Source organism: Phocoena phocoena, chromosome 11, assembly GCF_963924675.1.
Source record: "Phocoena phocoena chromosome 11, mPhoPho1.1, whole genome shotgun sequence".
Taxonomy (NCBI): domain Eukaryota; kingdom Metazoa; phylum Chordata; class Mammalia; order Artiodactyla; family Phocoenidae; genus Phocoena; species Phocoena phocoena.
The window spans coordinates 61,945,191-61,960,376 of record NC_089229.1 but is presented as its reverse complement, the minus strand read 5'-3'; the positions used below and the strand labels follow the sequence as shown (position 1 = coordinate 61,960,376).

Below are 15,186 nucleotides of genomic sequence, written 5' to 3'. Positions count from 1 at the left end.
AGAAAAATATTTTTAGGTGTGATAATGATTTTGTGGTTATAGTTTAAGTCCTTATCTGTAGAAACTGATAATGAAATTTTTATAGATAAAATGATATCTAGAATCTGCTTCATAATGATCAAGGATGGGGAAAGTGGGTAAAGACATAGATGAAACAAGATTCCCAAGAGTTGATAAATTATTGAAGTTGGGTAATGGGTACCTGTGGATTCATTATACAGGTTTTTCTATCTTAGTATATACTTGAAATCTTCCATTAAAACAAGTTTAAAATATAGATTCCCAAGCCCTACTACCAGAGATGTTGCATTATTTCTCAAATGATCCTGATACAGTCAACTACTGAATTAGATTATAGCTAATATCCTTTTAATATAATTTTTTAAAAATAAATTTATTTTTTGGCTGCATTGGGTCTTCATTGCTGCACATGGGCTTTCTCTAGTTGCGGCGAGCAGGGGCTACTCTTTGTTGCATGCGCGGGCTTCTCAATGCAGTGTCTTCTCTTATTGCAAAACATGGACCCTAGGCGCACAGGCTTCAGCAGTTGCAGCATGCGGGCTCAGTTGCTGTGGCACACGGGCTCAGTAGTTGTGGCTCGCGGGCTCTAGAAAGCAACCTCGGTGGTTGTGGCACATGGGCTTAGTTGCTCCGCAGCATGTGGGATCTTCCCGGACCAGGGCTTGAACCCATGTCCCCCATATCAGCAGGTGGATTCTTAACCGCTGCACCACCAGGGAAGTCCCTAATATAATTTTAAAGAATTATTTTCCATATAATTCTTATATCATACCATAAAGAATTTGACTGGTCTTTGGCCCTGGTTTCTGAGAAGTCACTTATAAATCCTTGGCATTTTGTTATTCATGGTGGGCCTCTCAGATCATACCTGTGTCCATGCTAAACAAATGACTCAGGAATGGTGGCTGGTCAGGTGGGAAAGGTGAACCAAGTGATTAGAGGGTTGGGGCTTTCATACAGGTGATATCAGTATGACCTCCAGAAAGGAGGGAAGTTAGAGATTAAGTTCAATCACACGGCCTATGAATGATTCACTATGTAATGAAATCACAATAAAAACTCTAGACACCTGAAGTTTAGGTGAGCTTCCCTGGTTGGTAATCCTACATCAACATGCTGGGAAGGTGACGTGTCTTGAGAACACAGAAGCTTCATGTTTGGGATCCTCCCAGACCTCCCCCTGTGTGTCTCTTCATTTGGCTGGTCCTGATTTGTACCCTTTATAATAAAACTGTAATTAAGTAGAGCACTTTGCTGAGTTCTATGAGTCATTCTAGTGAATTACAGAAGATGAGTGGTCGGTAGGAACCCCCAAATTTGTAGCCAGTTTGTCAAAAGTGCAGGTGGCCTGGGAACTTTGGAGGTTTACAGATGGTGTCTGAAGTGAGGTAGTCTAGTGGCGGACTATGCCCTCAACCTGTGAAATTTGAACTAATTCTGGGTATTTAGTGTCAGAATTGCATTGCAACTGGATATTCATTTAAGTTAATAACTAACTCCCTTCTATTATAAAGAGGGGATCTAATTTCCAGGACTCATGTCAGAATTAAATGAGATAAATGTGATGCCTGGCACACAGAGATGGAAAGTCAATACCCTAAACCTCTGTAATCCACTTCTTTTCCCCCCTTTTTAAAAAATGAGCCACAAGTTTATTCTATAATTTTTCTGTAACAGGTAATGAATTCTGCAGAAAAATGCAAACATCACCTTTATTGTTAATATTTACATTTGGTTCTATAAACAAACTTGGCAAAAAAAAAGTAAGAATTTTTATACAAATTTTAAAAATTTCAATATGATCTTCATCACTTCTGAAAGCTATTTAAGTCAAAAGCCAGTAAATATACAGGTTGAAAGGGAAGAGAAAAACATTGACAACAGATTATTTGAATTTCCCTCTTCCCAAGTATCTAAAATATCACATATACCACTGTTTTCAGCATAGCTTGTGAAATCTAAAAATTCTGACTTCACTAGTCTGAAATAAATTCAGTAGAGATTGTAGTGGTGAACTACAGATTGTTTTCTTCTTGTGTAGTAAGAAGTTCAGTTCTCTTCTTATCAAACTCCACATTTGGTTCCAGATTTTTTTTTCTTCCTTATAATATTTTCACTCTCCAGTGGATTTTACCAGAAGGTAAACTACCTGTATTCTTGATGTCACATTCACTGGATTCCTAGGAGGACTCTGGAATGGAGTCTTTCCCTGAATTGTTAGATGTTCCTGTAAACTGTTTATTGCTAACAGACTAGAATCATGACCAAATACTGAATGAAGGTCCTTTTCCTTCAGATCCTGTGCTGGAAAATGCAAAGCATCTGACTTTTCGTTTTGGTTGAGATGCACTCTTATCCATATTGAAATTAGAAACGTATATACATGTCTGTGGCCTACATGGATAGTGATATACCCTTACTTCTAAGTCATTTTCATGTATAATTAATTTCTGTTCAGAAATGCCAGGAATGCATTCCTGCTCATTTTTATGTGGAGGTAGATGTGTAAAATTTTCTTTTATGTCATTTTCGGCTGGATTTAAAATGGAACATTTATTAGATGTTTTCTCATCAAGCCCTCTCAATTCACTGGAAAAGTAGGGAATATGTTCTGAAATAAACACATTTTGTTCAGGTTCCTGGGTTTCTTTATACAGGAAACTCTGCTCAATCACTTGTACGTTATTTTCCCTGAAGTCTGAGATGTATGTTGCGATTCTAGCTTTTCTTTATATTCAGGCTTTTTCAGGACAGTTGCAGTAATAGGAGAAATGGATCTAATACTGTATTTTATTCTTCTAGGCATGTCCCTTTCATATTCCACAAAATCAAAACTAACTTAGATACAATACCATCAACAATTTGATAGTGATTACTCTGTGCAAAGTTTCTGTGCTGCTCACTTAGAATATGTGGCTCATATCTTCTACCTTTACAAAAGGCTTTTTGAGTCTACTTGTTCTTGCTTTTTGTGGGCCAATACCTATTCTTTTCCCCACATCGCTTACAGAAGTGCTTGATTTCTTGAGTAAATACTTTCTTTTATTCAATATAGCGTCTAATGTCATCAATATGAAGAATTTTTACTCCCCATGACAAGGCATTTGATAATATACTATTTGAAGGAAAAAAATCACGGTCATTTCTAGCTTTTTCGACCACTAATTTTCCTCTGATCAAACACACTGAATCTGGAGACTCAAATGAACTTCCATCATGGCTAGAATAAGGTGAAGTGGTTTCTGCACTATACACAAATTCAGGGCTTGGTACACGAGAAATTTGTCCTTTTTATTTGAAATAAGATAACTGATATCTTTACTGAGAAATTCTTCAACTCGCCGTCCCAGATCCTTAATGTCCTTTGGCAGTTTTTCAGATACAGTGACAGAAGGTAAGTCAATGTAAAATACTTTTCCCCAAAGTGGCTTACTTTTGGATTTTCCTGGTTTGTTATCAGTTTTCAGAGTTTAAAGACGGCTATTTTTTTCATTTTTGACATGAACTCCACCCTGGAAATGTCCTTTGCTGTAGATCCTCATGGCTCTGTAGTTCATGGCAGACACCTGGCATTCACATGCTGGGTCTGGAGAGGGTGTCACGTCCAGCAGTTCTGGAAACACGGCTCTCCAAGGCCCGCTGACTGGCCAGCTGCCTCTCCCCTTTTGCAGGCCACCAACTGTTGTCCACTTCTTTTTTTTTTAATGTTACTATACATGAATTATATATTTTTTCTTGTTCCAATTGCATGTGTACTATAGAATTTTCAGAGTTGGCTGCAGTGACCTGTTATCCACTTTTTAAAGTAAGTTTTCTACATAAAATTACCCATAACATCCAGTGAAGGCAGAAGGAACAGTGAGAACAGGAGGTTTGGGTGAGAATGACAGGTAAAAGATGGAGGTATTGTTTTAGAATAAATGGCTTTGGTGAGGTAGATGTGGTGGACAAAGAGGCAACAAAACATGGGGCCACTGAGATGAGAAGACCCTTAGGGTGGGAGAGAAACAGCCTAGGGAAGACAGTAAGCCAGAAACTAAGGTTCCAGGGACTTGTTTTGATTTTGTCTAAGGACCTGGTGATGTCACTGTACCCTGGGGGAACCACCAAGAGAAAAGAAGAACACTCGTCTGTCCCCCTAAACCCAGAGTGAACAGGAACAGGAAAGGTAATTTTCTGTGGTCCCCAGGAGAAGGACAAGCAGCAGATCACCCTGTGGCCCTTACTCCTGGGGGAGGATGGGTTACTAGGGATGCTTGCTGATTTGCAGAACCTGCTGTTCTGCCACTCGGCCCTCATATCTTCTTTCTTCCTCCAAGCTTCCCTTTCCCACCCTCCAGATTACCTGTTGTTGGTAGAAGTTATTGGCATTTTGTTCAAACCGTTCATCTTTGGTTTCCACAGTTTTCCCCAACTTCTGCAGTACCTGGGGATATAAATCAGAGAGGTCCACACTGTTATACTCAAGTCTCTCTTAACTGTTGGCCTCATTTGACCCTGGCTTCTCTCAGAGTCTCAGATGCAACTTAAGGGATGTACTCACATCAGCCCAACAGAATTAGAAATATAGCATGTTGCTGAAAAATCAATCATGCTTTATGGTTCTTCTCAAATTGGGGTACTCCTGGGGATATGAAGCAGTGTACAAGGGGGTATATATAAAGACCAGAATAAATAAGGTATATGTTCCTGGAATGAAATTGTTATTTACAGTGGTTTTCGGCATGGGGGAAAGTATTATATTAAAATAAGAATTAATTAGAAGAATGTAAAATGTGCATGGTTTTTAAAGATAAAACATGAGCCTTGAAGATATTTTTTTACTTGAGAGACCCTCTTCCAGCCATAGCAGCAGATTCCTTTAGATAGATGAGGTCAGAGAGGCGAGCAGGAGACTCTCTTCTTCTGAAGGCCCTTGTGGAAAACTTTGAGAAGCCCTGATATAATGCATTTGAAACTCAGCTAGAAGTGAGGGCTGTCCATATTGATCTCCTCTCCCCTGGGACCGGGAGAGCCAACCATCATACTTATCTGAGTGCTGATGCAAAGGACATGGAAATGAGAAAGGCACAGCTCCTGCTATCATAGGGGACACTCACTTATAACAAGGAAGACCCTGACTCTTGTATCTGTAACCCCATTTTGGAAGGAGGCACCACCATCCCCCAGACCCAAGTCAGAATCAGGAGTTGCCCTCAACTACTTCTCTCACTTCCTTCATGGAATCCCTCACCATCTGGAAACCATCCCATGATTTCCAGTCTCACTGCCATAGCTTTACTCCAGGCCTTCACTGTTTTCCACCTGGCCTGGTCTATCATGCTGCTGCTTAAAACCTTCTGATGATTCTCCATTCATCTGCTCAACAGATTTTTATTAAATGCCCAATATGGGACTTCCCTGGTGGCACAGGGGTTAAGAATCCACCTGCCGGGCTTCCCTGGTGGCGCAGTGGTTGAGAGTCCGCCTGCCGATGCAGGGGACCCGGGTTCGTGCCCCGGTCCGGGAAGATCCCACGTGCTGTGGAGCGGCTGGGCCCGTGAGCCATGGCCGCTGAGCCTGCGCGTCCGGAGCCTGTGCTCCGCAATGGGAGAGGCCACAACAGTGAGAGGCCTGCGTACCACAAAAAAAAAAAAAAAAAGAATCCACCTGCCAACGCAGGGGACACGGGTTTGATCCCTGGTCTGGGAAGATCCCGCATGTCGCAGAGCAACTAAAGCCCGCACGCCCTAGAGCCCGTGCTCCGCAACAAGAGAAGCCACCGCAATGAGAATCCTGCACGCTGCGATGAAGAGTAGCCCCCGCTCGCCGCAACTAGGGAAAGCCCATGCGTAGCAACGAAGACTCAACGCAGCCAAAAAAAAGTATCTACAAGTTATAGTTCTAACTCTAGCATACATATGGGTCTCAATGATCTGACCCTTCATTGAGCCTCAGCTCTCAGCATTCCTTCTTCCTACCGGTCTCTCTCTCTCACACTTCTTTAGTTTTCTAATAAGCCAAACTGCTGCTTGCTGTAGATGCTGTTATTTACAGTGGTTTTCGGCATGGGGGAGAGTATTATATTAAATAAACCCATAACCCAATGCCCTCTTTCCAGAATGCTCTTCCTCACCTTATCGTCAGCCAACTATCTAAAAAGACCTGATTCATACTCTATATCCTTTGTGACACTTAATCACATCTACTTTATCCCATTAATCAAGCTAAATGGCTCCCTCCTAAGCAGTTACAACTTCTGTACCTGTGTACACTTTTGTTACTGGTTTTTGTTTTTGTTTTTTTGTTTCTTTTGGCCATGTTGCCCTGCTTGCGGTGTATTTTAGTTCCCCAACCAGGGACTGAACTCGGGCCCCAGCAGTGAAAGCGCTGAGTTCTAACCACTGGACCACCAGAGAATTCCCCTATTACTATTTTATTATTTGCATTTATCTATGTCTCCTTCTAAACTGTGAGCTCCTTGAGGATTGGGCACTTGCCTTATCTGTATTTCTCAGTATCCAGCAAATAGATACTTAATACTTACAACAGGAAGAAGAGTGAGACTGATACAGGAGGGAACCAATGGACTGGGCCTTGAATTAAGATTTTACTAGGGACTTACCCGGTGGCGCAGTGGATAAGACTCTGCGCTCCCAATGCAGGGGGCCAGGGTTCGATCCCTGTTTAGGGAACTAGATCCCACATGCATGCTGCAACTAAGAGTTTGCATGCCACAACTAAGGGGCCTGCAGACTGCAACTAAGGAGCAAGCAAGCCGCAACCAAGGAGACCGTCTGCTGCAACTAAGAGCCGGTGCAACCAAATATTAAAAAAAGAAAAGATTTTGCTAGACTGAAATAAAGTAAAAAGGGTGAGGATAGAAAGAGGATTTCAGGCAAAGACAACATCAGCAAAGTCACAGGAGTATGCAAATTCATGGCAGTTTCATGAGATGGTTCAGCATGACTGGTTTAGGGTGTGTTATGGGGAGTGATGGGTAAGGAAACTAGAAAGGGAGATTGGAGTCTCATTGCGAAGGACTCTGAATCTTATGAAAGAGCGCCCAGGTCTTGGGTGTGAGACCGGCTCTATGTAGACTCTGACTAAGGTGTCTCCATTCTTAATCCTGGGGCTAACATCTCTCATTTCTGGAGCTCTCTCTATGGTGGTTAAGCTCAAGGTTGCTGGAGTGAGACAGATATATGCCCCTATCTTGGCTTTTCCACTTACTGGCTATAAGCCTTTGGGCAAATCACTTCAACTCTAGAGCCTCAGTTTACAGAACTCCCTTTCCCCCACTAAGATAATAATATCTCCTGGAGTTGTTGGGAGAATTAAATGATATTATACACATAAATTGCTTTCACAGTGCTGCCCTATGGTAAGTACTTAATACAAATATTACCATTGTGTCTAGTTCCACTCCCTTCCCTGTAAATACCTGTCTTTATTTCCTTTTCAGTTTAGCCATATGTGTTTGTCTGTGTCTCTCTACTCCACCTCACTTGACAGCCAGCCCTGGGTGTGCAGAGTCGCTCATCTTCCCAGGCTCCACCCTCTGCCCCCAACCAAACACTGTCCTCTACCAGAAAGTTGCAACACCACCTTGTTTAGTGGTAATGGCAGCTCTCACTTCCTTCCTGCCACCCCTCCCTTCCTTTGACTGGGGCTTGGTTCTCCTGCTGGGGGGGCGGGGAGGGGTGCTGAAAAGAGAGAGGTGTCAATTCAGTCTAGAGTCAATGTGGCACACCCTGGAGCAGACCAATATCCCCAAACCCCAGAAGGCTCAAGGCAAAAAGGCTTGGAGGGTGTGGGAGTGTGTGTGTTGAGGGAACACTCCCACCTTCAACTCTGAAACTGAAAAGATGAGTATGATCACCCTGAAAACATAAGCCAATGCCCTGGGCCCAAAGTATCTGTTGTCTTAAGCAAGAGGGCCATGTGTCAGGGCACCTACACTATGTTGTAGATGTTCCTCCTCAACTAGAGTTCCTTGAGGAAGGAGGATGTAGGGATGCTCTACAGATGTTTGTTGAAAGAATTAATAATTCTACCTTTGGATTATTTACTAATGAAAGCTCATATAATGCCAATCCTTAAAGTCCTGCACTGAGAATTTCACCCCAGTTTGCCTGGCCTAGCAGATGAGAAGTTAGAATACAGATTATTTAAAGAGAAAGAGCAGGGACAAGAGAGAAAGTAAATGTGGCAAAATGTTAACACTTGGTGAAACAGGTGAAGAATATTCCAGTGTTCATTGACCTATTTTAATTTTTGTGTAGGTTGGGGTGGAAGTATAAAGCTTAAAAAAAAAAATCACTGCAGACATGTTTTATATTTTAGTTAATTCTGTCAATTGGAGTAATTTGAAGAGGGGTTGGATATTAGACATTATGGAATTTTGTTAGAAAATTTTTTCTTAGATGTGATGATACTGGCAGTTATGTAAAAAACCCTTATTTTCAAGATATATTCTAAAGTAGGCTCTCCTTAATATGGCCCTAATATATTTTCCAGCCTTTCCTCCCACCACTCCCTGAGCTCCAGCTCAGCTGCATTTTTCCCTATTCCGCCTAAAAGGATTTCCAGATTCCACGCCTTGCTCACGCTGGCATTCTTCAGCTGGACTGCTCTCTCACCACTTGCCTGAGGAACTACTCATCAGCCATAATTCCTATCTCAAATTCAGCCTTCACTACAAAACCTCCCTCTATTCTCAATTCTTCTGTCCTCTGAATTTCCCACGGACAAGCAGATCTCTCAGGTCACTTATTTTACTTTAAACAAACAAACAAACAACAACAAAAGAACCCCCAACTAGACTGTAAGCTTCTAGCAGGCAAGAATGCCTCTTGCTTATCTCTAAATTCCCTCCGGGGTCCAGCCCAGTATCTCAGACAAAGGAGTTTCTCTGTAAATATTGCTGATTGAACCCTCTGGGATACAAGCTGAGTAAAAGTCAACAGATGAAAAGACCAACAAAGGAGTGGTAAACAATGAATGCCCTTTCTTGGGGGAGATCTGAGAAGTCTGCCACAGAGAAATCACAAACAGATGGTGAAAGTATTAGTTTGAAACGTGAAGATGTATCATACTGTAAAAACACAATAAAGCCAGACTCCTGTTGAGTCTGAGTAGAAACTGGAAAATAAAACAAGAATGCTTCATCTCCATTGTGTTTAACAGTCACCAGACCTTCACTCCTAGGTTTGCTCCTTCGAGATCAGCAGGAAGTGGGCAGGCACAGGAGGAAGTGGGGAGACACAGATGTTAGAGTGGTTTTTCAGGAAACTTGTAAAGAGAGCAGCCTGCGATTGGGATCCTAAGGCAGGACACCTGAGTTTCAGTGATAATTCTGCCACTTGCCAATCTCTTTTGAGACTCATTTCCTCATTTCTAAAGTTGGGATACTAATAGCATGCTTAAAGAGTTGAAAAGATGAAGTGAGATCATATCACAAGAATGTGGGCTCCATAAAGGGAGATATCATGTCCTTATATTCCTGTGCTTTGTCCATAGCAGGCACTTGATATGTGACACGAGTTGTTACATATTACTCAGATGATTACAGTCAACTGCTTATGGTAAAACTGCAGTGTCCCAGTGAGTCCTTTCTTTTGACGATAACATTCTCCCTCTTTATCTTGCCTTCAATAACTTCCCAAGACTCAAAAACTCTGGCAGGCTGAGCTGAGCTCTTTCTCCCAAACCTAGGCCATTCCCATTCTATCCAGGCAATATCCACTACCCCTAGGGTGCCAGCGGTACAGCTCGAAGTTCAATGTCTGCCTTTGTGTCTAAGTCTGGGTTCAGAGTATCTCTCTGTTTTCTGCAACAACCTGGGAGTTCCTCAGGGCAGATTTGAGTTTGCTCCTCTCTCTGCTTTCTCAGGGTTCAGACTAGGAAGAAAGAACAGGGTGTACCTGGGCAGCTGGTTCTCTTTTTGGGAAATACTTGATTCTGAGGTTTGAGGCGCCCTCTCCCCTTCTCACTTTGGTGTCCTCACCAAACTGAGTTTCCAAATCACTGAACATCAATTCTCATTTTACAGATGCAGAATCTGAAGCTCAGAGCAGGGATGTTATTTACCTGAGGCTTCGGAGCCCATGCTAAAAAAGGAAAGAAATCTTAAAGCAAGGGCGTAGTGTCGATAGGCTAGATGAGGACAGGTGAAAGAGTGAGGTAAAATCAATTGCTGTGTCTTTTAAACGTAACTATCATCCACGAGTTTTTGGTCTTCGGCGATTTCTTTTCGTTTTTCCAACCCATAGAGTGGCTGGCCTTCTCTTCTCTAGTAGCTGGCCTTCTCTTCTCTAGTACCTCCTTTTCCTCCACAAACCACTTCTAACTAGACCTTCCCACAGGCTCTGATCACTATCAGATTCGTAACTAGACAGCCTTTGGAGAGACTGAAACCATGATCGAGGTGAAGTTAGGATAAAGTAACAAAGTCTAGCCACACAAAAATCTTTTCCTTTTCCTCTGCTCTTTCACATGACCCCAGCTTCCTCAGACAGAGACCGGGGGAAAAAACACACACATTCCCCCTACCCTTCCACTGTGAGCCTCTTGAACATAGGCACTACATCTATATTCCATCAATTCTCTGTTGATAATCCCACTTGGGAGAGCTGGCTGCCTTTACTCCTTCCCAGCACTCAAGCTAGTGCTCCGCTTTTGGAAGATGATACAAATATTTAAATTCTTAAGCACATGGTGTTCATTCAAATGCTTCTAAGACCACAAAGTCTTAGAAAACCAAAATTCTCTCCCAGGTCCTTATCGCTCTCTCCCTCTGGTTCTTCTTCTAGCCTATTCATTTACCCATACCATCTCACCTACCAGAGTGTTGGTGGGTGGAGAGCAGGGGTTCAGGTTAGAAGCAAAGAAAATACTCTGAACGGGTAGAAACAGTAATGCCACTGAAGTGTGTGGAGCAGCGTCCACACCATCTCCGTAGGTGGGCAAGTTATAGACGGACGTACAGACAGCCTACCTAGATGGAGCAGGGCCACCCACAGCTAACCGAGGATACAATGCAAAAAGAAGTGCTCTTTCCCCACCCTGAACAGGGTTACTCTCCAACGCCAAAGCGAGGCCCAGGAAGACGGCCTTCTGCTTACATCAGCTTAAGCAACACCCCGCGGCCAGGCCGGGTCAGGTACTGAGGCAATTGGGCAGAATTCCTCTAGTCCTCCTGGACTCCCGGTCCCAGCTAACGGGTGATGCTCGCTGGCAGGCCAGCTGGTCAGTACTGTCTTATGACTCTGGGAAATGACCCTCTTTGAACCTTCAATTTCATCATCTGTAAAAAATACCACCTTCGCTGGGTTGCGAGGCCAAAATTTGCTACACAGCAGTCACCAACGTTAGTTCCTTTCTTTCCCCTTTTCTGGGTCAGCTTGGGCGTTGTTTAAGGTTCCTGAGAGAGGCCGTGGGAACCGTCTCCCAGCTTCCCCCATCCCTGCCCAAGACCGGGCAAGGCTCTGCTTTCTCTCAAATCTGCCTGTTTCAATGGAAACCCAGTCCCCGCTCGCGTTTCCCGAGGTCAATCGGATACCCCTGAGGGCGGCCCAGCCTCCCGGCCCAGAGCGCCCTGCACGCCCAGGTCGCCCCGTTGAGTCTCGGCCTCGGCTCCCGGCTGCCTACCTTCTCCTGGGCCCTGCTGAACTTCTTCTGCACCTGCTTGGCGAAGAGGCCGGCAGCGCCGCTTGCCCTGCCCTCAGCCATCCTGCCAGCTCCCCAGGGGCAGCAGGCCCTGGCCCGGAGCCCTGTGGTTTTCTCTGGGCCCCTGAGGAGGAAGCGAGGTTCCCGGCATGCCGCGCATCCGGTCGGGCGGGCGGGCCTCGCGACGCACACCCCGCCCCGCCGCCGCCTCGGGCTCACCCTGGGCTGCCCGAGGCTGCCTGAGGCCCAGGGCGCCTGGCCCTCACGGAGACCCTTGCAAGGCCCACTCGAGGCCCAGCCGGTGGCGCCCCGGGGCCCTCCCCCGAAGCCCATCCGGCTCCTGGGTGCGGCCCGGGGAGGGGCCAATGGGGCACCTGTGGGGCTCTGGCGGGGGCTGGGCCTGCGCCTGTTCCCAGGAGGCGGGAAAGGCGGGCCTGCCCTCAGGCGGCGCTCCAAACCCTCTGGCCCTGAGATAGAGGAACACCAGCCCCGTTGAAGAGTTTGCAAACGTGCGCCAAGACTCAGTGTTCCCCAAGAGCCAATTAGCTGTAACCGATTAGCGGGGGTGTGTGTCGGGGGGGATAACTGAAACAAGGGGGTAGAAAATACTGTGATTTCCACTCAGCAAGAGGGTTGTATAAGGGACTTCTCTGGTGGCGCAGTGGTTGAGAGTCCGCCTGTCAAAGCAGGGTACACGAGTTCGAGCCCGGGTTTGAGCACTGGACCGGGAAGATCCCACATGCTGCGGAGCAACTAAACCCGTGCGCCACAACTACTGAGCCTGCTCTCTAGAGCTGGTGAGCCACAACAACTGAGCCCCATGTGCCACAACAACTGAAGTCCGTGCTCCACAGCAAGAGAAGGCACCGCAATGAGAAGCCCATGCACCGCAAGGAAGAGTAGATCCCGCTCAATGCTCTAGAGAAAGCCTGAGCGCAGCAATGAAGACCCAACACAGCCAAAAATAAATAAATAAAAAGAATGTTGTATGGGAAAACGGGTTTGACTTACATGGGTATGTGTACTGGGTCACCAAGTAAAGTTTCTTACTCCAGGGTGCAGTTTTTAAAGATGGAAACCCTCTACCAGAGAGGAGGTTGGCTCTGTCAACTGGAAAAAAAAAAAAAAGCACAATCTAAAAGTTGAGAATTACGTTTTATTTGGCGGACAAAACCGAGGACTTAAGCCTGGGACACGGCCTCTCAAGTAGCTCTGAGAGACTGCCGGGAAGAGGTAAGGGAGGAGCCAGGATATATAGGAGTTTTTGCAACTAAGACCAGGTTGTCAGAACATCAAAAGATTATGGTTAATTAAAGAAAACCAGATATCTCAAGTTAAGGAATTTGGCACTTTTCTATTTGTGGGAAGATGCAAGAGTCTGGGCTCACTGAAATCACTCCTTTGATATGCACCTCAGCTATCTGGGGCCAGTACCCTGTGTTTTCTCATCCTGAGTCTCCTCAGGGTAAACTGTTGGGGCTGGGGGTGGCTTCAGTGGCTGATGGCTTGATGGTCAGCATCCTGTTTCTCTCCTGAGTTCCCTCAGGGCTCACCACTGGGGGAGGGGGTGCTGTAGTGTGATGGCTTGATGGCTGCAACATCCTTTGTTTACTGATATGGCAGGCAACATTCTTTCACTCACAGCTCTAAACCTAGATCTGGTAGGGTAGGCTGAGCAAAGGGGACAGAACTCCAGATCTGGACTTGAAAGGGAGGAACAACTGAGCTAGAAGTAGAAACAAGTATGCTTAGGAAAGGAGAGGACCTTTATTGAAAAAAGGCTGAGGATGAGGGTATGGAAGCCTGTGCTGGGGGTGGGGAGCAGATTTTTCTAGCTGGAGGAACTAGTACAGTGTACTAGATGGAGAGAGGATATCAATTGTGTAACTTGGGGTGGGACTGCTCAGATTATAACAGTTTCTTCTCTAGGTAGAAGGTCTCCAAATGAGTTACTCCCTGGGACTTCCCTGGTGGCACAGTGGTTAAGAATCCCACTGCCAACGCAGGGGACGGGTTCGAGCCATGATCCGGGAAGATCCCACGTGCCGCGGAGCAACTAAGCCCATACGCCACAACCACTGAGCCCATGCCACAACTACTGAAGCCCACACGCCACAACAAGAGAAGCCACCGCAATGAGAAGACTGCGTGCCGCAACGAAGAGTAGCCCCTGCTCGTCGCAACTAGAGAAAGCCTGCACGCAGCAACGAAGACCCAAAGCAGCCAAAAATAAATAAATTAATTAATTAAAAAAAACCCTCAACTTAATCTCTAATGCAGAGAGGACCACATTTAAAAAAAAAAAGAAAGAAAAAGAAAAGAAAGTAACTCCCTGACATGTTTGAGGGGATAGCTGGAAATTAGGACTCTGGGTTTGGAGGAACTGCTTACTCAAGGATTTTATAGTACAAGTAAAATTCCCCGAAAGAAAGGAAGAGGGACAAAATACACTTCCTAAGGACTGGCGAGGGAAGCTGGAGGTCTGAGACAAAATTGGAGGGCCTTCTCTGCTATTGTTTTTCAGGTCATTCCCCCAGAAAGGCATATTGCACTCAGGGTCAACCATGTGACAGGCATTGCTGGGTGTTGGGGAAGCCAAGAATAAATTTTAAAAATGTGATCCCTGGGCTTTCCTGGTGGCGCAGTGGTTGGGAGTCCGCCTGCCGATGCAGGGGACACGGGTTTGTGCCCTGGTCTGGGAAGATCCCACATGCCGCAGAGCGGCTGGGCCCGTGAGCCATGGCCGCTGAGCCTGCGCGTCCGGAGCCTGTGCTCCGCAACGGGAGAGGCCACAACAGTGAGAAGCCCGCGTACTGCAAATAAATAAATAAATAAATAAATAAAATGTGATCCCTGACTTCAAGATGCTTAATGTCTGGACGTTGAGGTAGGTTGTTAATCAGATGTTTATAATGTTATGTGCTTAATTCATTTCTAGAAATGGATACAAAAATTTCAGGTAATAGGTCATTAGGGTTTATTCCGTTATAACGCTAGCTGTGGGGATGGTCTAGAAGAGGCAAAGTGAGGAAAATGGAAGGACTTCACGTTGGGTGGGGAGGAGTGGGGGCAAGTGGGAGGACTGTGGTACTGTGGGAACACTGAGGAGAGATGGCGATGACAACAGGTGTGTCACTAGCAGAAGGAGGCTGACACCTGGGTCACTGTCAGCAATCCTCAGCAGTGTAGCCCAGCCACTGCTTCCTAAGAAACCGTCTTCAGCGCCAATCCCTTGGGAACTGAAATTGGTCGTCACCAAATCATATAGTATTATTAGAGCAGGAAACATCTTTAGAAGTTAACTAGGTAGGGAAACTGAGTAACAGAAAGGGTTGGTGACTTGCCCAAGGTTACCCAGTTCCTCAGTGGCAGAAGTGAGCTGGGAATAAAGGTGTCCTGTCTAGCCCAGCTTCTTTTGGTGTATACACTGTTCTAGAGGCCTCTGCTGACACAGCAGCCTATAAATTGCAAGACTGGTCTTAGCCAGTTTCTCCTGCTATAATGTTAACTCTCCCG

At 45.3% G+C, this 15,186-nt stretch overlaps 1 protein-coding gene and 2 pseudogenes across 1 annotated transcript in view; all 3 read right to left on the bottom strand.

Moving 5' to 3' along the window:
- The window catches only part of BIN2 (bridging integrator 2), a 32,944-nt gene extending 21,170 nt beyond the window's left edge, over nucleotides 1-11,774 (bottom strand). The window contains exons 1-2 of the mRNA XM_065887187.1: nucleotides 11,653-11,774; nucleotides 4,367-4,447 (exon numbers count right to left, since the gene is read on the bottom strand). Coding sequence (XP_065743259.1) covers nucleotides 4,367-4,447; nucleotides 11,653-11,733 — 162 coding nt within the window. The 5' untranslated portion in view covers nucleotides 11,734-11,774. The remainder of the gene's footprint in view (nucleotides 1-4,366; nucleotides 4,448-11,652) is intronic.
- Nucleotides 1,852-2,381, bottom strand: LOC136130666 (protein DBF4 homolog A-like; annotated as a pseudogene).
- On the bottom strand, nucleotides 2,925-3,578 carry LOC136130665 (protein DBF4 homolog A pseudogene; annotated as a pseudogene).
- Nucleotides 11,775-15,186: the final 3,412 nt, after the last annotated feature.